Here is a 27,392-nt window from a genome sequence, read left to right on the forward strand (position 1 = left end):
TCCCTCAGGAGGGTACTCCACAATTTAGGAGCTATGATCAAGAAGGCCAGTCACTGCATGTTGGCAGAAGAAGGTTAAAGAGTAAAGTCTCACCTTATCACCTGAGTGGATAGGTGAATATAGGACATGTCAGCCCTGGATTGTTTAGGGATTTAGAGGTCAGAACAATCACTCTGCATTCCAAAAGGAAGCCCATGAAGTTGACTTAAAGTTGGAGTAATATGCTTTATGTGAGCAGTCCTAATCAGTGGGATTCAGAAGGGCCAGTCTGGAATCCCCAATCAGGCAGTCGCACTGGGGTGGGAATAACCATGTATTTACCATTTAAGTGAATGAAGGTCTTAGGTTGCAATTATAAGCATGTGCAAACAGCATGGCTGACTGGGGCATGTTGGGAATTGTAGACCTGTTTTTGTTTTGAACAAGCATAGGACTTATTCCTATGTTACTAAAGGGTACTTGCTGCTCCTTGAGCATTTAGGAGTAGACCTGGATCCAAGAAAACACCAAGTTTTAAATTGGAAATTTGTATGTAGTCCTCGCCAAGGTTTAAAGTGGACCTGGGCCTTGAGCACATACCCGAGATCAATTGATCTTCCAACTATCAGAACCTCCACCTTCTGTTGATTACGTTTCAGGTTATTCACTCTAATCCAGCTCATTGCTAAATTCAACTTGTTATGTGAAAATAAGATGGAAACAAGGAAAGAAAAATAGAATAGATGCAAATCCAAAAATGCCTGAGAGGAACTGCCAATCTTCTGTCTTCTCTCCCATTCCATAGCAACACTTTGTTCCGTGAACAGTTTTGATGGTTGTTCTTCCTCATACAAAGTGTGCACTGCCAATTCTTTCTTTATGGTAGAAAAAGCCACTAATCCACCACATTTATTTTTATATGTAAAACAGTGTCCCCTGCTATTAAAACAATGCAAACATGACTACTAGCTTAAATAGCTCAAAGGTTTAAAGAGATCTTTTAAACTTTGTGAATGAATCTATCAAGAGAGCAGCTGCACTTAAGGCACTTTACAGTCTTCTGATAAAATCACAAATCCTGGGAGCCTCTCTCCAAATACCTCAAGTAATTCTCAGAAAGAGGCAAGGTTAAAACAGTCAGTGCAGAACAGAACACCTGCTGCTGCCTAACATTCAAATGAAAATTGTTTCTTTTCCCTGGTGTTTTGTTTTTTTTTTTTTTACTGTCATGTGACTATAATCTCTAAGTCTAGGAAAAAGACAGGTTTAGGTCTCAAGAGGGCTTAAAATATTAATGCAAACAACAGGCATGCTTTCTTGTGTTGTTTTATATCCATCCCACGCTAACTTGGTATTAATCTTCATGGGTTCCTCATGTATCTTTTCTCAGAAGTTAGACTTCTGTTGAATCAGTGCTATTGAGTTCCCAGACACACTGATGTGTCCACCAACATTACTGCATTGAAGGCTGCCACACAAAATGTGTTGGTTTGTGTACAAAAAGGAATACTTTAAGATGATCATGAAGGGAATCAAATATCAGGATCATGAAACAGCAGAGTGTCCTTGTTTTAAAGACATGAACCTATGAGTATGAGCGCATGTATTCAATGGTGGACATGGCACAATGCTGTAATTTTACAATGAGGTAAAAGCAAATGAAAAACAACACGGCGCATGCAGTGTGGGAACCATGCCACTTTCTCACTAAGCCTGCATGAGAAATTTGATTTAGAAACACTCTTCCTGTGCAACTTAAAGACACAAATATGCTGCTCTTTCATCTTAGAAAGTAAGCCAAACAAAATTGGGCAATTAAATGTCAAAGATAATATTGATATCATTGGTAATTGACTTGATCTCCATCCTGCTTTGAACATGAATGATGTACTAATGCAGGCAGGAAGATGTATGATCTGTCCATAAGTAGACACATGTGTGCTTCCTCTTCTGCTGAGGAAAAAGGTTTCATTCAGAAGATGGCTTCTAAGTGCATTCAAGTGAGGGCTCTTGAATGTGCATTGATCTGGAGAAACTATGCATAGGCAGACTTTGGGACTCTCCATGTAGTCCTTGTGTGTCTAGGTGAGTTCCTGCACCTGGCATCATGCCCTTAGTAGTGCTAAATAACCATTAGATGCCCAAGGTAGCACCTGTGAGCTACTTCTAAGCAGGCATGATTCCTGGTGCCTCTTTTGTTAGACAGGCCTTCCCCAGCCCAGCGGCATCCTGATGTTTTGGGCTACAGCCCCAAAATTCCTGGCCTGTGGTTGGGACTATGGTGAACTGAAGTCCAAACATCTAGAGGGCACCAGAATAGGGAAGGCTATCTTAGATATCCAGCACAGGGACAGCAGTGCTGGATAAGACCAAGGGTCTATTCAGGCCTGTATCCTGTTTCCCAGTATGGCCAACCAGATGCCTTCAGGAAGAAGCTTAGAAGGAGGGCAGTGAAGGCACTAAACCTGACTGAAGTGAGGAAGGGTGTCCTGTATCAGCTTGTTTTGAAAGGAAGAGGTCCAAGTGCTAACTGCCAGAAGGCATTCCATAGCTCTTCCATATTCTTTTCTTTAACAGTTTATATGGTAAAAAAAGATGGGAAAAGTGATGGGAAAACATAGGTAAGCTGCAAGAGGAAGGTGTCCTCCACTTGACTCCACATAAGCAGCCTGCATAGCTACAGTATGCATCAAGTTATACATGGAGCTAGCATGTCAAGTCGCCTTTGCTAAGCTTGAACCGTAAGGGTGTGCAGCCAGATGGGTGATCACATGAGAAAGCAGAGCGGGGAATTGGACCTGATGGCCTTACAGGCGCCTTCCAGCTCTACTATTCTATTCTAAAACTGTTGTTGTTACATTGAATTTATAGCCTGCCTTTCCTCTTGTGAGGAACCCAAGGAAGCTTACATAGGGTTATTTTCTCTTCTCAACAATAACTCTGCGAGGTAGGTTGGTCTGTGAGTCAGTGACTAGCCTAAATTCAGTCAGTGAGTTGCATGGTCAAGAGGGGACTACCCAGGTCCCCAGTCCAGTATTGGAACTAACACACGACATTGCCTTTCAGTTCTATAAAGGCAGGGCAATAGTGGGACAAAGTTCTGTTTTGAAGAACGCGGGATGTCTGGAATCAGCCACGGACTAGTTAGGGCTGAAGCTCGATCCCAGGACTGGCTCTGGCTGGGGAAATGGTTGGTGTTCCCGTAGTGCACTCGCACTAAAGACTCAGGCTAACCAGCTGCGCTTGCTGGCGGCTGTGGGCCTCCCTCTACTGGCTTGCCCCCCACAAAACACTTTCGCCAACCGAGGGCGGCGTCCCAACTGCAACAGCCCCTCGACAGAAATACCCCGGCCAGAGTTCTCTGCACTTCAGAAACGGCCATGTCCCGAAAACGAGCCCACGTGCAGATCTGAGCTGCGGTCAAACCGCTACCCCGAAGCCATCATTTTTCATTTTAGAAATTAATGGAAATGAAATTCGTCAGGGAAGCAGCAGCAAGACTTGAGGAATTACGTTCTTTAATTGCTCCAGAACGGGTGTGTGTGCGCGCGCGCGCGCGCGCGGTAGTGACTTGACAGCAGCAAAACCAACCCAGAGTCCCGTGGCGTCGTGAAAGATACAGCGATGAGCTTCCCGGCCCATGGAAGACTTAGGTTTGTCCTGATATTTAATTTGCATTTATTTGGGACTCGCTGGGACAGAAGGTCGCATGGGGGGCTCCTGAGGCGCGGGGGCGCTTATGCAACGAAGTCACGCCAAGTCTTGACTGGTGGCACCGGCTCCTCTTCCTCCTCCCTTCTCTCTCGCGCGCAGACACGCTCCCCGGGTGCCACACTCGGCCTGACACCGCCATTTCCAGCCCCTCTCGACTGCTCGTCCCGCCTCCCTCCCTCCCTCCCTCCAGCCGCGCTGCTTCCCCACTTCCAGGAGAGCGCTTCCTCCCGCCGCCGCCTCCTCTAAGCTCAGAGAAGCGGCGGCTTTCTGCTGTTTGCCTTGCGACCGCGGGGCGGCGGAGGGCGATGGCGGGGGAGGGGGAGGAGTGTGTGGGAGGGGGCAGCGCCTCGCTCATGAGTCCTCCTCGGCCACGCGGACGGCCGGGGCGGGGGGTTCTGGCGGGCGCGCGGGCTGCGACGATTGGGCGACTAGGACGGCTGGCTGGCTTGGGGCGGCGCTCGAGGCCGGGCCGGCGGTGCCAGTGCAGTGACCGCGCCTCGCCGCTACTGAGGCAACGGCGTCTCTCTTGCTCCGTGTGCAGCGCGCGCGGGCTGACCCTGATTGGAGGAAAGAGCAGTCCCCAAGCGGGCTGAGGGGCAGCCGCGGCAGCCTGTCCTCCTCCTCCCCCCCCCCGCCCGCCCGCCCGCCCGCCGGAGCTGCTTCGCTTGCCCGCCCGCCCCGCTTCCCCATCCACCGCAGCGCGAAGGGACAGTGGTCCAGAGCGCCTGCCCCTGCGCCCTCCGCGCCGCGGCCGGCGACCGCCCGCGAGGAGAGGATGCCGCCGCTGTAGTGCTCGGAGCGTCGCTTGGCTCACGGCTCCCCATGTTCTTGCCGCCGCTTCTGAGGCCGGACAGAGGATGCTTCCCTGGTCGGTGGGGGTCTGCGACCAGGCGATCGGCGGCCGCTGCCTTTCCTCCCGTTCGGGCCGTTGGGGCTCCCCCTGCCGCAGCTGTTAGCTCCTCGGGCGAGCTATGACTTCAAAGCACCAGGCGGACTGGATCCCTTACAGGTACGCCTCCGCAGGCGCCGGGGCTTGCGCGCGCTCGTCCCCCCTCGCCGCATCTTCGTTGCTGCTGGAGAGGCAGGTCAGATCCAGGCAAGCAGCCCACCTTCGGCGAAGTTTTATTTTAAGGCGTAGTCAGGAGTGCTTCCTTTCTTTTGAAGTATGAAATAAACGTCTGCGCGGCTGTGGGAGCTGAGGAAGAGCGACCCAGCAAAGGAGAGTAGTTAGTTATTAAGTGCAGACCGCCTCCTTGTAGGAAGAAGGGTTCCCTGTATAAAAGAAGTGTTAGTCTTGTTCATTAAGTCTTATCAATTTGGGTATGTTGCTCGCACGGGCATCACATCACCATCATATTAAAACATTCTTCTTTAAAACATGGATAACACTTCAAGACATCTATAACTATTTTTAAGGTGATTCTACATTCCAGTCTGGGCTTTGGGAAGTGTCAGAAAAATTCTTTGTTTTCAGGGCTGAAACATGGAGTCAACAGGATCACAGTCTTTGTATAGTTGTTACAGGGATTTTAGTGTGTTAGATCCCAGCATTTTTCTCTAGTCACTCACAGGACTATTGGTGCAGAGTGCTGCCTTGAGCTGTTCCATTATCCATTGTTATAATCCATTTATATCGATCTCTAGTACATAGATGTGTCTTCTGTTTTTGCGTAACTTTAGTTCTATACTGGGCATTGCTATGATATCTTAATAATTTGTTCTGCACTATAACATCTCTGGCAGTTGTGAAACTTGCTTTTCATTAAGTCTTCAATTGAATGCTTCTTTACAATGATAAGCCTGCAGTATTTACAGACATCCGAAAGAAGATCTTTCAGAGATGCAGCCTTGATGTGAATGTAGGATCCTTGTTAACTCTTGTTTCCAGTGAATTGCAGGGGCTGACATTTGCCCTGTATCTGGAGTGCAGTTCTGCTTTACAGTCTTCTTAAGGAGACTTCACACAAGACTAATTTCTACATTTAAGTGACTGCATGTTGTAAATTGCCTGAAACCTGTCTGATGTTAGTGGCAGGTAGTAAATGCATAGACATCTTGCTACAGACACAGGACAGTCATCCCACATACTAGATGCACACAGATTTCATGCAATTTCCTAAGTGTAACTGATGTCTGGAATCTAGGAAGCTGCCTTTTATTGACTGGGTTCACTCAATGTGATAAGCAAAGGGTGGTTACTGAGGAGCTGCCTGGTAGATTCTGGTAGATTCAGCCAACATGACAAGTAACCCCAGTTTATAAATCACCATGGTTTACTGTGTTGTGTGAACCTAGTCGATGAGTCAGATTCTTGGTTTGGTTTCAGGTAGTTTTTCCTTACTTACCTGGAGATGCCAGTAATTAAACCGGGGACCTTCTCCGTACAAAGCACATATTCTGTCACCGAGCTGCGTCTTCTCTGTAGAACAAGTCTTGTATTGAGTATCCCTACTTAGCAAAATGGAACTGAATTCCAGGCATGGGGCAGGATCTTGACCTTTCTATGTCAGAAATGAATGAATGAATGAATGACTGAAGCATCCTTTACTAAATGAAGAGAACTAGAAACCAGGAATGTACAGTTGGGGAAGGAATAGGAATTGTAGTTTTGAATTAAGCAGCCGGAATTTTGCATACAATTTTGCATATCAGTTTTCCATTGATAATTTCTAAACATGTTTTTGTAGTGTAGGTTTGGAAGAAAAAATGTGTGAGAGTGGGGAGAACACTGTAGCCTTTTGCATAAGGAACTGCAAATATTTCTTCTGCTTTCCCCCCCTTGCTCTGCTTTTGTCTACCTATCATCCCAAGTCCAGCATGGACCTTGTAGCAGGTTGGCAATCAGCATAGCTGATCTCTCAGATCTTCCTGCTGCTGCTTTTGCTACCATGGAGAAGAGTAGGGATCGCCATGGCAGCACTAGCTGCTGTGGTCTGTCATTGGCTCGTTGGTTGCCATAAGCTACCGATGCCACTGCTACTTCTTTTTGTGGGGAGGTGTGTGCGTCTGGGGAGCAGTACATGTTATCCTATACTTGAGCCCCTTGTTCATGCTGCCTGCTGATGAAGCAGGAACATAATGACGTGGCATGCGCTAGATCTGTTGTGGCCAGCTGCATGGTGGCTGTATATTAAGCCAGTGGCAAAGGGTGGCACATCCTTGTTCATGCCAGGAATCCAGGGGGAGTTTGTAGTTTGTAAAACTTTGAGAGCATAGTTTAATGGAGACATAATTATGCCAATAAACAAAGTTTTACAAGTTTGTGTTTATATTTGCTTTGTTTCCCACACTCTTATGGTAAATTTGATTTCCTCTTAAATTAGACTTACAGGTGTGACTGAGTACTTTGTTTGTGGGAAAACACAGCATTTGTGCTGAGATCTTTTTTGTTGCTCAGTTTGTCTGCCAGATAGAATTTCTCAGAGGAAAGCTGCCTCTTTGAACTACAGCACTGAAGAGGATTGCGCATCAATTGTTTATCTTTTATTTATTATCATTTATTTAATAGTCTAAAATACAGTACTAACATTCATCAATACAAATACAAAAATGCATCAATAATAACAAAAATGCAATTGTTAAAATGACTCTACTTGTATATTTTATCTGTTCATTCTTTTCTGAAAAATGTGATTTCATAATTACAGAATTACTTTGGCAATTTGTTTTAGGTTTTTAAATAACATAATTACAAGTTGGTTCATAGGCCTTTAATGTCCATGTGCTATTGAATAAATGTTCAGTTTGGCTGCTGTAAGGCCCTTTGCATAGGGCTACCTACGAAGATACTTCAGAAAGTTCAGTTGATTCAGAATGTAGCAGTAAAATTGGTGACTGGTATTGGTTGCTAGCATCAAAACTGCAGGAGCATTTATTTTCAGATGAATATTAGTCTTATGGTTTTTACCTGGTAAAGAATGGCTGTGCAGAGCCTTTACTGTGCCCCCTGTAGGTGCCCTGATCATGCTACCTACCTGTACTCCTCACTCCCTCCCCTGCTTCTTTATGCAAATTGTTATTTTCTAACCACTGCTAACCCTGCTAGTGCAAAAGGCATCTGTCAGAGTGTGTGTCTGCCAGAGTATTTGTCTGTGCATGTGCTGCCCCGTTTGCTGCATGTGGCCCTTGGGCCGAAAAATGTGTACCCCTGTTTTAAAGCAGTGTGCTGCCTTGAGTTCAGGATGCTTGATGGGTTGCTACTTCCATGTTGACAGAGGTCCAGCAGTGAACCTCTTCTGCAGGAACCACCTCTTTCAGAGGCTTGATACTCTCCTTGTTATGCTGAATTTACAGAATGTATTCATGTTGAAGATCTGAGGCCTTGACCTGCTTGGGTGGGGGGGGGGGGTTTTAGCTTTTTTGTTTTTTTTTTTAAAGGTGGTTTTTCACTTGGAGTGAGGGTTTGCTGTGTACTCTGGACCATTAAAATAACTTCTTCTAAATTGTTGTGTATTTTTCCTTAGGAGGTGTTGTTTTGATTTGTTTTTAATATTGTTCTTCATTATATAAACTTGATTGAATTTGACTTGAGGCAATTGAAATGACTCAAGCAACTAAATAAATGGTGATGAAAGAAAAATGTAACCTAAATTAAGCTTGCACTGACGTCAGGCAGCTTTTGTCATTGCTAGTTTTCTGTACAGTGTATACCAGTTCCTGTACAGAATGCATCCCAGACTGGGTTATATTTTATTTATTTAGAAACGCATTTAAAATATTTATACGTGATGTTTCCTGCCATGGCTCATGTGAAAAGGGGTTTTGAGTGCTGAATCATAACATTTAAAACATTTTTCATGTAGAGTAATTGAATAATATATATCTGTACAACATCTTAGGGGAAAATACTTTTCCTCAAGCAGCACAGAATTTTATATATCACTTTATATAGCCATTTCAGTGGCAGCCCCCACAGGGAGAAGATGAACTCTAAATGCAAGGCAGACAAATTGGTTCTCAGCGTGTAGCAAAAATAAGTAGGGGATAATGAAAGCAAAGATTGTAACATGCTGGTATTTATTTTTCGTTTTAAAGGATGCATGTAAGACACAAGGTTCAGGGTATAGTATGAAGGCACAGCAACAACCTTGCTGAAATTAAAAAGTTTGAGTCTGGTAAATGCGTGGATAGGAGAGCACCTGGGAACTTTGCTACCTTGACCTTCGTGTGAGAAAGGCAAGATATTACTAAATAATCCTGTTAACTGGTAGTTACATAATGTCTGAGAAGACAGTAGTACCACTGACTCCTGCAGAATATTTTTTTGCCATGTGTAGGTCAGGCAGCAAAGGACTCCAGTCTCGTTCTCGCGGTCACTCTAAGGCAGCCCTCTCCAAACCGTTGTCCTTCAGATGTTTTGATCAGCTCCAGTCGGCATGGCCAGTGGTTAAGAATGCTCAGTCAAAAACAGCTGAAGCATCCCTGGTTGGGATTGCTGCTCTAATGGATTTTTCAAAGATGGCAGTTGGGGCCAAGTAACAACTATGGCCTCACTTAAGCAGCCAAGACTTTGCAAATGGCTTCACGATATGCACAAATAGGACAATATTGCGTCGCCTTTCTCTTTTGTCCTCCCTATGATCTGCACTTCAAAGTCAGGGAGCTGCAAGTGATGGTTCCTATTACTTGCCTCTCTCTGCTCTCTGTCACTGTTCCTCCCTTTCAAAATGAATGTGCCTTTCAGCAAATCAGCCTTAGATGACTTAAAAACTAATGCAGTTTTCTTCTTTTCAGCATGTAAGAAATTAAGCTAAATATAATCTAAATCTAAAACTTTTTAAAAGAAAATATGGATTCTTTCTCCATTTTAGTTCATGAAAGGCCATATTCGAAGTGACGCCATACATGCTTAAAGTCTGAGCCACAAAATGCAATGTCTGAAATAAAAAGCCCTTGCAGCTTGTTCTGCACAGCCAGGTCTCTGTGCACGTGCTTGTATTTCTTCACTATCACCCTCCTTCTACTTTGTGCCTCGCAGGAAGTGGCATTTGCAATTGAAGGGATTGTTCAAAGCTGTATATGTTCTGGCATTAATTCTGCTGTTTAGAGAAAAATAAGGTTCATGCCCAAACCAAAAGCTGAAATGTGGCTATGCAGAATGGACAGCCTGCACAGGTTCCGTAGTAGCCCCTTCTAGTGCTAGAAATGGGCAACAATATCAGCCCTTGCACCAATATATATTCATTGTGGACTTGGAATGCTGCCTCTGAAAGCATTCAGTCCGCAGACTAAGTGCTCCGCATGTGAACTTTGAGCACTGATATGTGGGGGAACATTTTCCAATGTTTTAGTCTTCTGTGATGAATTGTTTCATAAGTTCATTTGTAAAAATTAATTTATGCCAATTGCCAGTACAGTATTGGACAAATTCAGCAGTTTGAATGTTTTTCTCTAGCACGTGTGTGAGATAGTACATGTTTTGTTGAAATACATATAGAGTGAAATGTAACTAGTAAATAGTGCCAGAAAAACTGATGGTGTCCCTGCAACATTAGAAGGTGAGGGTTGAACTCTTGCTGAAAGAGATGGGTGGTTATCAGAATATCATGAGGAATGCTTTGGGTTGCTAGGATAATTGTGTACAGTTTTTAGTACATTTCTGCTTTTCTTTAATATAAATAATGTAAGGGAAGTACATATGCTCTTGCTTTTAATTTTTATAAGTATCCTAGTAACAATTTCTAGATGATAAATACTGTCACATTAAATGTGCATTAATTTTTTCCTCAAACATTTCAGATCAACTAGTTGTGTATTGTGACAAAAAATTAACATGGGCTTTGCTGTTTACTAAATACAAACATAATAAACATACTAAGTTAGATCTTTCTGGGCAGCAGTGGGCAACCTTTATTCCTTCAGTGTATTGGCCTATAGCTCTCATCAGCTCTATTTAATATAAATGGTGGTGAAATTGATAGGAATTGTAGACCAAAATATATGAAGTTGTCCAATCCTGCCCTATGGCATTAAGGACAGTTTCCAGCGCAAACTGAAACAATTATGTTACAAGCTGAAAAATTTCCTATGCTAATGACTCTAGGCAAATTAACTTAATTTGGATTGGAACATTTCCCAGAAAATTTTCCAATTCAAAAAATTCCAGAAAACCTGTATCTACAGCTTTGAGGCCACATCTAAAATAAATAGTTTAGCCAGCAGGAATTACTGTATTTAATAACATCTCGAAGCATCTCTTGGTTGCTTTTCAGTGCTTCCATGATGTATATTGATGTGCACAATTTGAATTCTCCAGAAGCATAGATGCTAGCATAAGCTCATTGTGAAGATCTACATTTTCTGGCATTTTGACAGAGCATCCAGCATGAAGGAAGTAGCCCAGTTGCAGTGCTGACTGTGCAGAAGTCCTGCTAAAAGTTGATGGTGGAGATAATTTCATTCATGGAGCTGTAATGTCTCAGTAGATGCAATGCCTTTGATTATTTTTTGTATCTGTGGAAAGTGGTTAGCATAAGATACTTCTGAACATGAGGCATATATATCCACTGGGTGGTAATTGGTAGCAGAAATGTAAGTAGTAGTAGCTGAATTTGAGCTCTTAGTATAAGGATAATTTTATCCTTGTTTTCCCAAGTTCACCATACTTCATAGCAGCAGATGGCTACCTCTTAATGAGCAATCGTATATAATACCCATACCATGTTATGAAGCAGGGGAAGAAAATACATGAATTCCTCTTCTATGTTTATCTTTTATTTTTAACTTACTCCAGAATAACTTTATTAACTTTATCAAGACACCTCTGTGGTAGTTTGAATAACAGGTATAAAGAGGGACAGAACACTGTAGCATCTGCTGGTTTATTGTGGCATTGTTCCTGTTGCATCTGAAATGACACTAAACATTGCCCTGTTTGCTGCTGTTTATTGGTTGCATTTCTATACCCCCTCTTTGGAACCAGCTAATGTGGCTCAGAAAAATTCAGGAAACAAAAATCATGAACAAATGAAAACATAGCAAAACATTAAAAACCACTGAAAAACCACCACAACAATTTAAAAAGCCAAATTAGAAATACATGTTTTGGCCCCCTTCCTGAAAGCAAGAGGATGGAACCAGTCCTACATCTCAGAGTTTTGGAGCAACTTAAGAAAATGCGCTTTCCTGCTTGCCCAGCAAGCAAGGGTCTCTGTAAGCAAAGATGATTTCAAAAGTGCTTGTCAGAAAGGGTGTCTTCAAAAAGCCTTGTTGGTTTTACACAGTACAATAATTTACGCTGTAAAAGTGCAGCTTTAGCAGCGAAACAAGCAGTAATGTAGCACAGGTCTAACCCCATCCAAACAAATGTGCGGTTTCCAATAGTATCTATCCATCTAAGGGCATAGTCCAATGCATTCCAGGCAGATTCACCCAAGCCTTTGAACTTAGAGACTTATATGTATCTAATACACAGAGCAAGGCATGGTGGTGGCATTCTCTCCTGCACCTCACCCATTATTACTCTAGATGGCAATTTGCAGCCATTTAGATTTACTGTGGTGGGGGAGGAAAGGCAAATGGGGTGCCAGTAGGATTTAGCATAAGGTGATGGCCCCAACCACCTCCTACCCTCCTACCCACAACACACCTTTTTGTGTTCTTCAAGGGCCAAGTGCATGCTCAGAGAGGCAGCTGGTTCTGCTGGTTCTGTGTCGGTAGCCAGGAGGGGTAGGGCAGGGGCTCACCCCATGGAATCCCAGCTCCAAGGTAGCAGGATCTCAAAGCGCGGGCTCTGAATAATCCTGTGCCTGGATAATTTGGGGGAAGCTTTAGGGTTGCACCCTGAATTGTTTATATTTATTTGTTTTATTTATTGACAATTTGTAAGTGACTTAGTGATATGATCTGTGGGTGCCTGAAAACAATGAAGTATTAAAATACAACAGTTGGGCAGACAATACAAATCAACATGAAAATGTAATTGGTAGCAGTTAAAATAGTATAAGAAATTACACAGAAATACAATTCTTTAGGTTAAAAGTGAGTCAATAAAAAAGCCTGGTAAGAGCTGATAAGAGTAGAAGGAGTGGAGAGGTCATTTTATAACAGGAATACCACTGTCAAACAGTTCCTTTCCCCAGTAGCGAGCCATTAAACCTCTTTTGGTTGGTGCACGAGGAAAAGAGCCTCCAAAGAGTCCAGGTAGGTATATCTGTGAGGAGGTGATCCTTCAGGAAACCTGAACCCAGTCCATTAAGGCCTTTGAAGATCAAAGCCAGCGCTTTGATTTGGGCTGAGAAATTGCCTGGGAGCCTGTACTGAGGAGAAGAGGCAATGGTTCAAACCATCTGGGACTTGTTAATCTTGTATACTGCTTTGGACTAGCTGAAATCTCTGCCTCTCAGAGGCAGCTTGGGTACAGTGCATCAGATTAATCCAAACAGGAACTGCCCCAGTATGAATAACTGAAGGGTTAGCAGCTCCATCCAAGCAGGTGTCACAGTTTGTATAAGAGCCAAAGCTAATAAAGGGTCTCTGAGCCACTGAGGGTGCTGTTACTACAATGACAATGGACCTTTCTTTAGCAGGACTGCAACTCCTTGTTGGAGAGGTTGAACACCACTCACCTGAGCAGAGTATTTCCATCCTGTCTGATTTGACTCTAAGTTTGCTAGTACTAATCCAGTCTATATCTGTGTTTTTGCTTGCCACCATACATGAATGTAGTCCTTTGGTGATGAATACCCACACTGTAGCACTGTAGATCTGATGGATCTTGATGGTGGTCTCTGGGGGCAGTTATTTAAATAACTTATTTTCAAATGATTTAGAGCTTTAGTGGCCCACACCAGCATTTTTAATTGAGCCCAGAAATAATACACAGTCAGTGGACTTGGTACAGTATTGGTGTTATATGCTTTGAATGTCTAGCCCCATGAGCATCCTAGGGGCAGAAGAAGTGTGTCATCCATTACCAGCCATCCAGGGCCATTGCATCTGCTCACTGTTCCTTCCATAAATGAGGTACGGTGGTGGGGAAACAATCAAGGACATATTCATTGGCAAATCCAGTTTGTAGAACCTAACAGTGATGTGATTAGCCTCTTTGTGAATACTTTTAAACATAAGTTAAAGGCATTTTCATTTACAAAAGCACGTGTTGCCTGATGTACTAGTGCTGGTGCTTCTGAGTTAGATTAATATAATTTCTTGGGCAACCCCATGAACAAATGCCCTCCACAGTGCCCTGTTCTCGACAGCCTGCTAAGCTCTTGTAAATTCCAGGCTATGGCTTCCTTTCTGGAGTCAGTCTTTACATTTGGTCTTCCTTTTCTTCTGCCTGCAACTTTCCTTAGCATGATTATCTTTCTCCAGTGATGTTCCCAAAGCATGAAAGCTTCAGTTTTCCATTTTTGTTTCTAGGGAAAGTTTTGGCTTGATTTGATCTAGGACTCACTTGTTCATTTTTTGTTGATCCAGGGCATTTGCAAAGCTCTCCTGCAGCACCATGTTTTTCATGCATAAATTATTTTCCTGTCAGCTTTCTTCACCTTGCAGCTTTCACTCCCATACACTGTGCTCTGGAATATGATAGTGTAGATGATCTTGGTCTTGGTCTCCACTTAAATGTCTTTACACTTGATGAACTTTTTAGTACCTTTGTTGCTGCCCTCCATTTCTTTTACTGTGATAGTAGGTTTTGCTTAGGAATTACTGGGACTTGTTTTGTTATTTTTGTAAGCTACCTGTGTTTCTTTGGAGGAGAGGCATGGAAAAGGAATTTTATAAATTAGATATAGCAGTTAAATTTTTCATAAGCTTTCAGTGCTTATTTAAATATCTCCAAGGCTCTGTCTGTCCCTTATGAGCAATATAGCACAAAGAGAAAAGGTAATCTTACTCGAAATTCTTGCTATACTAACCCTGCAGTCTATATATAATAATGTTACGCTTCATTTTTTGAAGGGTTTCTCTTGCTTTATGGTGTTCATGAGATTTTAAAGTGGTGTTTGAATATTACGTCCTTAAAGCAATTGCTTTCTAAGTGACTTTAGTCTTTTATAAAATAATAACAGATGACTAAATAAAAGTATGCATCTGATTGATGTAGTATTCTGAAATCAGTTGGTGTCAGGAATTCTTGAACAAATCTTAATAGTTGCCATTTTTGTGTGCTGTGGAACTACTGATCAGAAAAAAGCCTCAACTGATTATGTTTGATGGAGTGAAAGGGGTTGGCGTTTGCCTGCAGAAGAAGTAAATCAGTGGCACTTATGAATGCACACAAATCTTCCAAGAGCCTTTTAGGGTTGGAGCCAGAAACATAACTGTATAGATGATTAATAATACCTACAGCCTACCTGTTAGCCTAACCAGGAAGCTTCAGTTCAAATGTGGCTTCTTCCATGAAGCCTCTAACTGACCTTGTGCAAACTGCTCACTCTTAGACTCAGTTGCCCGATGTACAATACTGGTTTACCTTACAGTGTTGTGTATAGATTACAGGGCATATGAAGCACTTTGAACACTTGAAAACATTATGCAGATGTTAAAGAAAAATAATAATTGCTCATTATGGAAGCACTTCAGGTGACTTTCTGGGCTAATTTTACTAAGCTTTTTAGGTAACATTTCTTAAGGCATCTTTTGACTTCTGTCCTGTAAACAGCAAACATGTTCTACAGTCTTGCCCTGCATGCACCCAAACTTTGTTGTGGTCTTTGAGCTCCCTTGGTTTTTGAGCCCTTTCTCTGCAACCAGGGGCTATACTGAAGGTAGTAACAATGATACGTCATTCTTCAAAGGGATGCATGCTTCCATATTCTAAACACTTGATTCTGACAGCAAATCTTTTGCAAAGTTTTTTAAAGCTACAAAATGCAATCTTTTGCCTATTTAATCAAAAGTAAGACAAGGAGAGCAGCTATTCTGGTATTATCCAGATAGTGGACTTGCAGTCTTACTCCGCTTCTAAATTCTAGAGATTTAATAAATTAGGTTTAAGCCATTCTGTTGCCAGGGTTAGTGCTATGCATGTTCACACATGAATGTGGAGTGTCCTGTCAATTGCTTCATTGTATCATGATGATCTAGACACCCCCCCCCCCTTAACCATCTGCATCTGTTCTTGGTTCTTCTCTGTGCCAGTCTTTTTCTCTTCCCCACCCCATCCACCTCCTGTAGCTTAGATATTCTGTCTTGTTCAAATGAAAGCATGGGAGGAAAGCAGGGCAGCCCGTGTACAACAGCTACATTGCTGCTTCTCCCATATTACTGTTCTAAACTCCAGTGCTTTGCCAGCCTGAAAAAGAAGCGTGTGAGTGGGCGAACAGAACTGTAAGCAACCACCATATGCAAGACTATATAGCATGCTTACTATGGAAGCCAAGGCTTGATGCCTTAGTTTACGATTTCCATGCTTTTAGGTCTGTGAGTAAATATGTAAAATCTCTTCTCTTAAATTGAGTGCCCTTATTCTCCTGGAATTCTCTGATCTTAGGTGTTTCAGTTTCAGGGATTTTATCTGTTTATATATCTATTGTAAAATGATTTTTGAACATGATTTAAAAATACATAACCCAAAAATACATAACCCTAACCCTAAGCTACACCCATGGGCACGTGTCTTTTACATGTTACTTCCTTTGCCATTCTTTTTCCATCATAAAGATAATACCAGTTAGCACTAGGCAGGAATCAGTTGGAGGTTTTTGTGATGCATCTGAACTTCTGTGTAATGGTGTACAAAAATGGCTTTTCTGCAGCAAGTGGTTAGAGCATTAGATGATATTCTAACAGTGCACTGCCCTAAGTTCAAAGAATAAACTGAGTGGGCAAACGGAGATAGTTCTTAATTTGTATGTAGAACATTAGCTTGCATCTTAAAAAGCAGGGGCAAACTCTGTCACAGTTGCCTGTTTAGTCAGTCTTTAACAGATCTGTGTTTTCAATCTGGGATTATACTCAGTAACAGAATCTTGCTTTCCTCTGGCTGGAGAGCTTAAAAAGGAAAAAGGCCATTTCTTCTATAATTTGGAAGGTTGTTGATTTTTTTTAAAGGTGAGTATTAGACAGGTTGCAGGTTGTTTCTAGCTGTAGATTGCAAATAGTGGAAGCTTACTATTTGGCTGAAATAGTTGGCCCTGGTCATGTACTTCTTCAGAACTTAATAATTCTTTAATTATGCTTTTTTACTGGAAGTCAAGGGTGATGTTGTTTGCTTGACTTTACAGATGAGACTTAATATTTTGTTGGAGTTTGGCCTGTTGTGAAGAATAGTTTCATCACTGTGTGTAATGCTGCACTCATATTCATCCTTGCCTGGGAGTAAATCCAATTGAACTCACTGGGGCTTGCTTCTGAGCATTTTAATTCATTTATGTAGTGCTCCATAGCCACAGCTCTTTGGGAAGTCTACATAAAAACAAGATAACAAAATACAATACAATAAAAATATAAAAACAAAGAATGTTTAAAAAATCAAACAGCTTATCATCCTGTAAAGAATTACCCTGTCAGAAAACTCCTAGAAAGGGTAATCTCCTCAATCCCATAGGTGGGAAATCTTTAAAAGCCTGAGCGCAATGGCCTGTCTTATCCTGGCACCAAAAAGATTACAAGGTTGGCATCAGGTGGGTTATGTGTCAATGTGTATTTCTGTGAGAGATTGTTAGGCTTCAGCTGTTTTCTTGTTTTCCTGGCAGAAAGTTAGATATCATGTGTATCTGTTAAATACATGGGCGAGGCCAAGATTTATGGACTACATCTTTTCCAGTGACAAGGAGACAACCAAGGATCACACATAGATAGATATTGAAAATCAGTATAACTCTGCAAGTTTGTCCCCTCCACCTATTAATTGTGTTTGGGAGACTTTACTCAAGGTGCTAGTCAGTAAAAGAGGGAGAATTGTTGTGCCACTCTGATTATGGATTGCCCTCTCTGTGGAAGTGGGACTGGTGCCAGTATCTTATCAATGCCTGGATAAAATATTCTTGTTTGCCATTTTTGTTTGTTCATTTTACTGCCTTTAAAAAGTGTGTATTATTGTATTGCTTGAAATATTTTATGATCTTCTTTGCACACCTCCCTGAAATTTAGTTGATAAAGCATTGTTTAAAAAACTTTATTCAGTAAATTTATCACATTCATTCATTCATTCATTCATTCATTCAAAAATAAATCCGATGAGCAGCCAATTGTGCAAAGTTGAAGTATCTGAGACTACTCCAAAAGCAGATTGACTTCCATTTCTTAAGAGCAGCTATAATGTTACTAATGAAGGGGAAAATAGCAGATAAGAGCTGACGTTGCAGCTGAGTTCCACGTAATGCTCAGAGTAAGCCTGAGGGTGTGCGGGGTCAGGATGCTTGTAGCAGTGGAGGGGCAGCTTCTAGCTTGTGGGCCAGATGTGTTCTGTCACACTTCCCACCCACCTGCTGAGCCTCCCCTCAAGCTCCACATCTCCCTGAAACCTCCTCCACTTGGAAAGATGAGGCGAATGGAAGCCAGCTCCACTGGATGCAGGCAAGTTAAGATACTTGGAGTGCTTGGAAGCTGCCCTTCCTGAAGGCTTCCTTTAATCCTCACGTTTCCTGATTGCACCCTCTTTGTTCCCCCTCAGCTGTTTAAATTGCCCTTCCTTGTCGTCTAATGTGGGTGTGTGAGAGAGAGCGAGCGCTAGGGAGAGATGGATGGGAGTGTGCATGTGTGTGTGTGTACTCAAGCGTGTGTGTGGTTTTCTGTGTAAGTGTGGGATGGTGACGTCCATCATAGTTTTAGTCATGCCTACTTTTTGCTTTGGCTCCACTCATATTTGGGAACTGGTGCCAGACGCTCTCACAAGATTATTGCTGTGGCCCTTGCATCAAAAAGGATTACTCAGCTTTGTCCTCCTTTAGGGTCTGGATTGTCTCCCAGATCAAGTCTGGTGGCTGGATGACAACAAGGGGAGCCCACTCCTTTTGGTGATACCAATAGCAGTACAGTGCACACCTTTCTCCTTCTCGCTCTCTCTGTTTTGCCCCCATTCCTTCTTCCTCCCTTCCTCTCATTTTCCTGCCCAGACAGAGACAGGGGTGCGGTGCTGTGCTTCTCTCCACATAGAAAGCAACTCTGCCAGTGCTTGCAAGAGCCAACCGCGTCTTTGCTGCCCTGCTTGAGGTGGCCTAGGAGGGGACTCTGCTGGCGCTTGCAGCAGCAACTTTAAGCAACAATTGAGTCTAGCACCTGGTTCACATCCTGATTGGAGCAGGCGAAAACTGATTTGGCCTAGGCTAGCTATGGGGAAGTCCACCCGAAGATCTGACCAAGGATAACAGAGGTATGCCATTATAGTGGGGCTTGAGGAGAGGCCTGGCAAGTAAGAGCTCTGGCCACACCGTTGTGATTTTGGGGCAGGTCACAGTGTGAAGAGTTGAGGTCAGAATTTGTGATAGAAAAGGAAGGAAAAGCCACCCTAGTGCTTCCAAGTCATTCCAGACTTTCCTTGATCAAAAAATACCTGTGGAGATGATTACAAAAGATGGGAAAGACCTTGGTGAATGATGATGTTATGTAAAGCTCCCACAAACTACCATGAGTGAGGAATCAAGAATTCCTGAGAATAAATGCCCTGTGTAGAAAGGCATTCACTTGTCAGCAGCATTCAGTGCCTGAATGTACTTGGCTGTTTCAGGCTGTCAGTACACATCTTGCAAATGTGCTGCTCATGGTTTCCCAGTCTAGGGGTAGCTGGCTTTTTGTGCCCTGTCTCTCTGGACTGAAAAAGAGGGCAGTGCTTAACACTAGTTTAACAGTGAAATATATTACAGGTCCATCTAGGTCAACCTTCGCTGGGGTATTCTCGCAGTTGCGTTTTAACACATCTGGAGGGCACCAGGTTGGAAAAGTTTGGCCTAGATTTCCCCACAGGCCCATCTTTCCCAGCTCTACCTACCCTACTGCATGCCGTGGACCTTTGCTCTGTAGCTTACTTTATTCAATGACCAGTGCAGTTTCCAGCTGTATAATTCAGTGACTTGTATGATTTTGTTTGGTCACAAAACAGTAAACATCACAACTCAGTTGTGAATGTTTGTTGTTGCATTCTCTCACTCCATACAAATCAAGAATGACCATTCTTAAATAGATATAAAGAAGGTAGGAGGGAACTAGAAGCAATCCTAATAAAATAAAATGACAGCAACAACAGCAAAGCAGGTCCCAGTGGGTTGTATCAAGAACTGCCCTCAGTAATGTTCCACCAGCGCTGGAAGATGAGGGTGGGTTGCGTTTTTTTTCCTGGTTCCTTCTTTACTCTATAGCCTCAGTGCCCCCTAAAAAGCTGCTCTGGAAGAATAGGGGCTATTTGGAACAGTGTGAGAGGTGATATTGTGCTGGCCGCAGAGGAAAGGGAAGAATAGTCAGTGCCCTGGTGTGGACTGGAATCAACGGCCACAGCTTGTGCTGTCCCCGCCCACCACCACGGACTTGACACTTCCTTGATGCCCTTTCCTCACCAGCTGGTGAGAGAGAAGGGCATTGCTGCAACCCACCAGGACAGTTGAGCCTGGAGGCCCAGCTGCATGGCTTTCCATCTGTGGCAGCCTATATAGAGGGTCGGTGTCCTGGGCAATGGCCCTGGGCACTGGCCTTGGGTGGTGCTGAAGGGTGGTGCCAAAAGGCATTGCCCATTTGGCATCCATTACGTACTGGTTTGGGTACCAGGTCTTTGGCAGGGATGATGACAACTCCACAGCAACTGCAGTTGAGCTGCAGCTGATTTTACTGTTTTATCATTTTATGCATTTTTTGTGTCTCTGGGGGACTTTGGGAAGCAAAGGGGTGGCTATGGGCAGGGGGAAGTATGGTGCTGGGGGATGAACAAGTCATTAGAGGAAAAGAGCAGTTAGATATCTTACAGGTGTCCTCTCTTCTGTTTAATCCCCCAACTGGATGATTCTGGGCAGCCATGCCAGCTTATTCTTGGTGCTGCTGCTTCTAGATGCCAGATCAGCCCATAATAAAATCTCCCTCATCCATGATTTAATTGCGGATGAGGGGGCTGATCTGGCTTGCATTATGGAGACTTGGGTGGGTGAAACGGGAGGGGTCACTGTCTCACAATTATGCCCACCGGGGTACTTGGTGCAGCACCAGCATTGCATTGAGGGTTGGGGAAGTGGTGTAGTTGCAGTCTATAGGAATACAATTTCCTTCTCTAGGCTTCCTGTTCACTCCAAGGTGGGTCTTGAGTGTTTGTACCTTGTGCTGGGCACTCAAGACACATGAGGGGTTCTGCTGGTGTACCACCCACCCTGTTGTCCATCAGACCCCCTGCCTGAGCTGATGGATGTGCTCTCAGACCTAGTGGTGAGAACACTGGATGATGGTTCTGTCAAGGCTACTTTTTCTGGGTGCTCAGGACTTCATGGCTGCCATGACAACCATGGGGCTATCTCAACATGTCATCTGCTCAACATATGTCAGAAGTCATATGCTGGACTTGGTTTTCTTGACTGGACAAGAGGATGATGATTTGGAAGTGGGAGGACTAACATTAACTCCCTTGTCATAGTCAGACCACTTCCTTTTGAGGTTTAGGCTTTTGGCCTCCTTCCCTTCTGCAGAGTAGAGGACCTATTAGAATGGTCTAATCCATGAAGATTAATGGATCCTGATTTCCAGAGGGCTTTTTGTTTTTGTTTTTTGTTTTTGTTTTTTTTCAGCTGATATGACTGGTGCACCTGTCAAATCCTAGGTTGCTCTGTGGAATATAGAAATGGCTCAGGTGATTGGCATGAAGTCAGCCAAGTACCCCCTTCCCTTGAGCAGAGCTTGGCCAGCTTCTTGGTATACAGTGAGCGGAGGGCAACGAAGCAGAAGGGGAGTCAGCTGGAGTGCAGATGGAGGAAAACCCATACGGAGTCCAGCCAAACACGGTTTAGAGCTATTCCGTTGTGGTGAGGATGGCAAAGAGGCAATTCTTTTCCACCAGCATTGAGTCTTCTAAGTGCCATCCAGCAGAGCTTTTCCAAGTGGCTTGAGACCTTTTATAGTCTGAACTTGTGGAACCCTCAGTAGCTTGCTGTGATGTGTTTGTCCAGCACTTTGAGGATAAGGTCTCTCATATTCATCATGAATTGGATTCCACATTCAATGTAGTTCCTTTAACAAAGGTATCCAGAGTATTGTCTGGTTCAGTTTTGTTGGATGCATTTCAGTTATTGAGGCCTGCAGATGTGGACAAGGTCTACATCTGGGTCTAATCCGCCTGACCACCTGTATGCTGGACCTTTGTGCATAATGGCTTATCATCAGAATTAAGGATTTGCGCCTGGATCTAGGAGGCTGTAAATGCCTCCTTGAAAGAGGGAGTGGTTCCAGTGGTTCCTCTTTAAAAGAAGCTGTACTTAAACCACTCATGAAAAAAACTAATCTGAAGCCAGAAGATGTCATCAACTATAGACCAGTGGCCAGCATCCCCTTCCTGAAAAAGGTGTTTGAGCAGTTGGTAGCTGAACAGCTCAGGCGCTCTTGGATGAAACTGACCATTTAGATCCATTTTAGTCAGGCTTCAGGCCTGGTTTCAGAACAGATACTGCTTTGGTTGCCTTTGCTGGGAGAAGGAAAGAGGGAGTGTGACCCTGTTGATTTTCATGGACCTCTTAGCAGCTTTTGATACCATTACCCATGGTGTCCTTCTGGATTGGCTAGGTGAATTGGGAGTAGGTGGCACTGCTTTGCAGTGGTTCCACCCCTGCTTGACCAGCCAATTCTAGAAGGTAGTGCCAGGGAATTACTGCTCTGTGCCATGGCAGTTAGGACATGGAGTACCATAGGGCTCTATTTTATCCCCCACGGTATTTAACATATACATGAAATCACTGGGGGAGGTTATCCAGAAGTATCTGTTGAAATGTCATCAGTATGCTGATGACACTGATCTCTACCTCTCTTTTTCATCAGGTGAGGCAGTGGCATGGTGATTTCTAAATCAGTGTCTGGACATAGTAATGGACTCAGTGAGAACCAGTGAACTGAGATTCAATCCAGATAAGATGGAGGTGCTTTTGGTAGGTGCATTGTCTGTCTAGCTGGGTGATATTCAGCCTGTTCTAGACAGGGTTGCACTCCTCCTAAAGGACAGAGTTCATAGTTTGGGGATGCTTCTGGATCCAGAACTGCCACTGGTGGATGCAGTAGGATGGAGCATCTTTTAGCAGTTTAGGCTGATAAATTTAGGTTGATAAATTACCAGCTATGCCCCTGTCAGGACACGCAGAACCTAGCAACAGAGAGCTGTCCTCTGGTAACTTCTCATTTGGACTTTTGTAACACGTTCTACATGGGACTGTCTTTGAAAATGGTCTGGAGACTTCATTTGGTTCCAAATAGGGCAGCAAGGCTGCTAATGGGGACTGGCTGACATGAACATATTATTCCAGTCCTCTTAAATTGCACTGGTTACCATTCAAAGTCTGGGCCCATTCAAAGTGCTAACACTAATATTGAAAGCCCTACACGGTTTGGGGCCAGGCTATCTGCAGGAATGCCTCTTTCTGTATATTCCTACCTGAGCCTTGAGGTCATCATCTGAGGGTCCTTCTCAAGGAGAGCCCTCTAAAGGAAGATAAGAGGGCACACCTGGTGCCAACTTTATTCCTTTTGGTGTCAGGTAAAACCCTTTTATATTTACTCACTATTTTAACAGTTAAATTTTTATTCTCATTTTTACATGTTATTTTGTATTGCTGTTAATAACTCCAAACAGATCTGATTGCAGTTGCTTTGGGTTTATTGTTGCTATTTTAATTGATACATTAGCTTGTTGATTATTGTTTGTTCATTGTGCATCTTAATGATGTGAACTGTTCAGAGAGCCTTTCTGGCTGATGGGCAGTATATAAATTGTATATATACATAAATAATAGGCAAAAATCACCACTCACCCCTGCCCTCCAGTGGGAAGTCTGCTGAATTCTGTTTCTTTCTGTTCATGGAGGAGCATGATGTCTCGCCAAGCCAACATCCCCCATGGTTCTCTAGACATCCTTCAGTCAAATTGCTCATCATAGACACCAGGCCTTCAGTAGGCAGGATGACCAGATAGTATATCAATTGCATGGTTTGCCTGTATTCTTACACCACACATGCTTATATGGTAGCAGCATTTGCCTTATTCATGAAAATGTCTAGGAATGTGCAGCCATGTGTAATCAGTTGCAAAATACAGCCAAACAATTAGGCCACAGATTTTACTTACAAATAGCAGGAAGTCTTATTTTGGCTACATAAACAGTACAATTTGGGAAAATAAACATAACATTTAGAAATAGCTTCCCACAGTGCCAGGAAAGGCATAATTATAGTTGGTAGTATTATAAATAATCTGGGGTTTTCTTCCATTTCCAGCACAAATTATGCTAAATTATGATTTCAGCACTGAGTGCCTTCAGTGGATTGACGTGCTGAAGCATTTCTCTTGCCCAGGTTTGTTTCATATACAATAAGTTTCTTAAAAATTATAAATCTGCTGAACACCTTTCATCCGAAAATCTACTCATACATAACAAAGAAATAGATGATTCCCTCTTTCTTCATTATATAATAGTACAAACTAGTATGTTTATGATTTTTTTCATCCATTACATACTGGCAGGTTTCAAGAGTAAGTTTTAAAATGTGGCTCAAGTAGTGATACTACACACACTTATTTGGGAGCAAATACTTTAGAGATTTAATCAGGGCAAAAATTTTATGTGATCATCAAGTGTATAAGATGACAAGCTTCTGAAATTATTTGCAATTATGGCTTTTGTGGTTACAATTACAACCACAGGCTAACTTACTGCTATGCAAGTGATTTTATTCTTAGCCATTTGAAAGATCTTGTGCTTTACAGAGATTCAACAAGATTGTAGTCTCAACCATTCTGTGGAGATCTTCACAAGTTGAGTTGAAGTAGGGGTGATGGTCCATGAATCTGTGATTAGCTCTGAGCTGAATTTGATTGTTAGTTTATTTGTATCATACAGTTAATTTTATTGATATAGACTGATATTCTTATGTATTCCCGATGCTTACTGAGACTTGTAATTGTTTATACTATGTTGCTTATATTGTCATATGTTCATTTGGTATATCATTAGCTACTTTGGGCACTGATGAAACAGTATAATGGATGAATGAAACTTGCTATTATTCTCTATTCATCCTTTGGGATGCAGTCATATGGACTTCCAATGCTGTCTGTGAGGCCATAGAACTATTTGGAACCTCATGCTGGCTGTCTCTCTGAGGATACAGTTGGGCCTAAGACAGGAGCAGACAGTACCAGCAGACAGGGGCATGCTAGAACTGGGGCTGCAGGCTGGGGTGGACACCTTGCAAAGTTTCTGTTGGCACCTCCTTCCCTCCCAGGGACTAAATCTAGATGGCTGTTTAGAGTAAATACACAGGGCAAGGAACACTGGTCAGGAGGTTACTGCTGCCTCGCCTTACCCTGTACATTGGACGCAAGTTAGCCTTCAAGTTTGGACGCCTGTATGCATCTGCCTGGGAGGGCGTTGGATTGCACTTTGTGGATTTTCCTCCTCAGATGCTCACTTGAGTAGTACTGCAAAATATTTAATCAGAAGAGCCTTTGCAATCTGTATTGCTATGTGGTATGTGCGTGTGTGTGTGTTCATGTTTTGAGAGTATTCTGTACTGCTTCCATTAAAGCTCCATGTCTTTCCCTACACATTTGAGAAAGCATTATATAGATACATAATTTTCATTTTGAAAAAGCATTAGGTAGTTACTTTAATTTTGAACATCTTTCAGTTGGCAGACATATATGCTAAATTTCGTTAAAAAATCCCAGTTGGCTGTGTAATATTCAATAATGGGTTGGATCCAGAAAAAGCTTCAAGCGGACAGAAGGGCCTCTTCTGTTAGTAGAAAGCTACTGCAGGGGTTTTTTATTGGCTGGAAAGGGAGGGGAGAGATTATTGTCATTTCACTCTCCCCCCCCCCCCCCCCGAAGTCCCCTATTTCCCCAAAACTCTGTGATGGAGGGTTGAGGGATCCTCTGGAACAATGAGGGAGGTAGAAGGAAGGGAGTGATCAGCAATGATCCCATTCTGCCAGTGGGAGTGTCCTGAATGGAACTCCACATGGAATACTCCTGCCTACAGAATAAAAACTTTGGATCCACAACTTATGAACCTTGTCCAGATTAATATAGGAGGAATTGCTACTCTCTTACTCCAAGTGGCCTGCATTCCTCTGTATTCAAATAGTGTTCTGGGAATAATTGAACTTTCTCTGTGTAGTAATGTTAAATGATGCTTGGCCTAGTTGTCTTGAAAAAAGGGGAAAAAACCCTCTCTGTCCCACTTAGATGGGTAACTGAAGCAGCAGAAACTCTTGGCAATTTAATTCTGTCCCTAGGCTTTGATTCCTGGTGATCTTCTATTAGGCTATATTTAATTTTTATAACATGCTGTTACTGATACATCTTCTGAAAACGTATTGAAAAGCACCTATCAGTGTTGATTAGACTAAATTGTGATGTTTTCACTTCATTCAAGATAGTTTGCAAAGTGGTTTGTAATGGAAGCAGAATGACAATTGGATGATAAGGATTAAGTACATAATGTATTAAACAGTGGGTTTTGATGTTTTGTTTTTTTGACCTTTCCCTGAATTGTATTCAACTATTTTAAGAATGTAAGCAAGTTGTATTGCCGGGATTGCTGACTGCTGGGTAAGGCCACTTGGGAAAACTTGTGTCTTCACTCAATGGAGCATGTTTATAAGACTAACATTCTGTAATTTCCAGTGTGTGGTGCACATGCAGAACAAACTGCTGTTGAGAACAAAATGTGTTTTTGTTGAAGGTTCAGTGGAATTGTGAAAAGCTCTTTGGGCAATCTAATACCAAGGTGCCATGTTACTTCAGCATCTTTACATAATTCAAGTGCTCTTGCAGTACACCTAAATTTTAGTCAAATAAAGGCACAATCCTATGCAAATTTAGACAGAAAATGCCCTAAAATTCACAGCATGCCCCAGCCAGATATGCAGGTTGGGATGTGCTGCTATCTCAAGGCCATTTTTCTGTCTAAATTTACATATGATTGTTCCCTGATTGAAATAGAGAGCAATCCTGTGCTTCTTGAGTAAATGTTCCAGATTCTATAAGATTGCTCAAATCTTCTTCCACCACTCCGCAGCTGGTAGAGAAATGGCCTTCCCCCGAATTGCTCCCTGAGGGTGGTTGGAAAAAGTAGGGCTTTCCAGTGGGTGGGAGGAGGAAGGAGAAGACCAGTGTGGCCAAAATGAGGCCTCTTGTCTTTCATTGGATGATCAGTTGCCTCCAACTTTGGTACCAATGAAGGCTTCAGGGGTGGGGAGTCAGGAGACCTGTCATCAGCTCTGAGGTGACAGGAGGAAGAGAAGGCAGGAGCATTCAGCTAATTGGCTGTGGTGCTGGAGGAGAACAAGAGGCAGAGAGTACAGTGACTGGCTACCTGCAGTCATGTACTGTGCAGGAGGACCAGGTAATGTGCAGGTGAGAGACAGCAGTGTGGACCTGTGCTGGGGGATTTGTGACACTAAGCAAAGTCAAGGACTCCCTCCATGATGGAAAAAAAATCCAGTAACGTTCAACTGGAAATTACCTGGTGCTTATCCAAGCACACACTAGTAAGGATGTGCTTGGATAATGGGATGAGATATGGAGAAGAGACGTCTGAAAGGACTGCCAGCTGAATCCAGTGCAGAGTGTCATT

General features: G+C 43.0%; 1 protein-coding gene across 2 annotated transcripts in view; it reads left to right on the forward strand.

The window, feature by feature from the left end:
• The first annotated feature begins 4,550 nt into the window (after positions 1–4,550).
• TUB (TUB bipartite transcription factor) overlaps positions 4,551–27,392 on the forward strand; it is a 74,880-nt gene continuing 52,038 nt past the window's right edge. For both annotated transcript variants that reach the window (XM_044425973.1, XM_044425974.1), the window contains exon 1: positions 4,551–4,702. In XM_044425973.1, coding sequence (XP_044281908.1) covers positions 4,665–4,702 — 38 coding nt within the window. In that variant the 5' untranslated portion in view covers positions 4,551–4,664. The remainder of the gene's footprint in view (positions 4,703–27,392) is intronic.

The sequence above is a fragment of the Varanus komodoensis genome, unplaced genomic scaffold (genome assembly GCF_004798865.1).
Source record: "Varanus komodoensis strain SLA01 unplaced genomic scaffold, ASM479886v1 scaffold16, whole genome shotgun sequence".
NCBI classification, from domain to species: domain Eukaryota; kingdom Metazoa; phylum Chordata; class Lepidosauria; order Squamata; family Varanidae; genus Varanus; species Varanus komodoensis.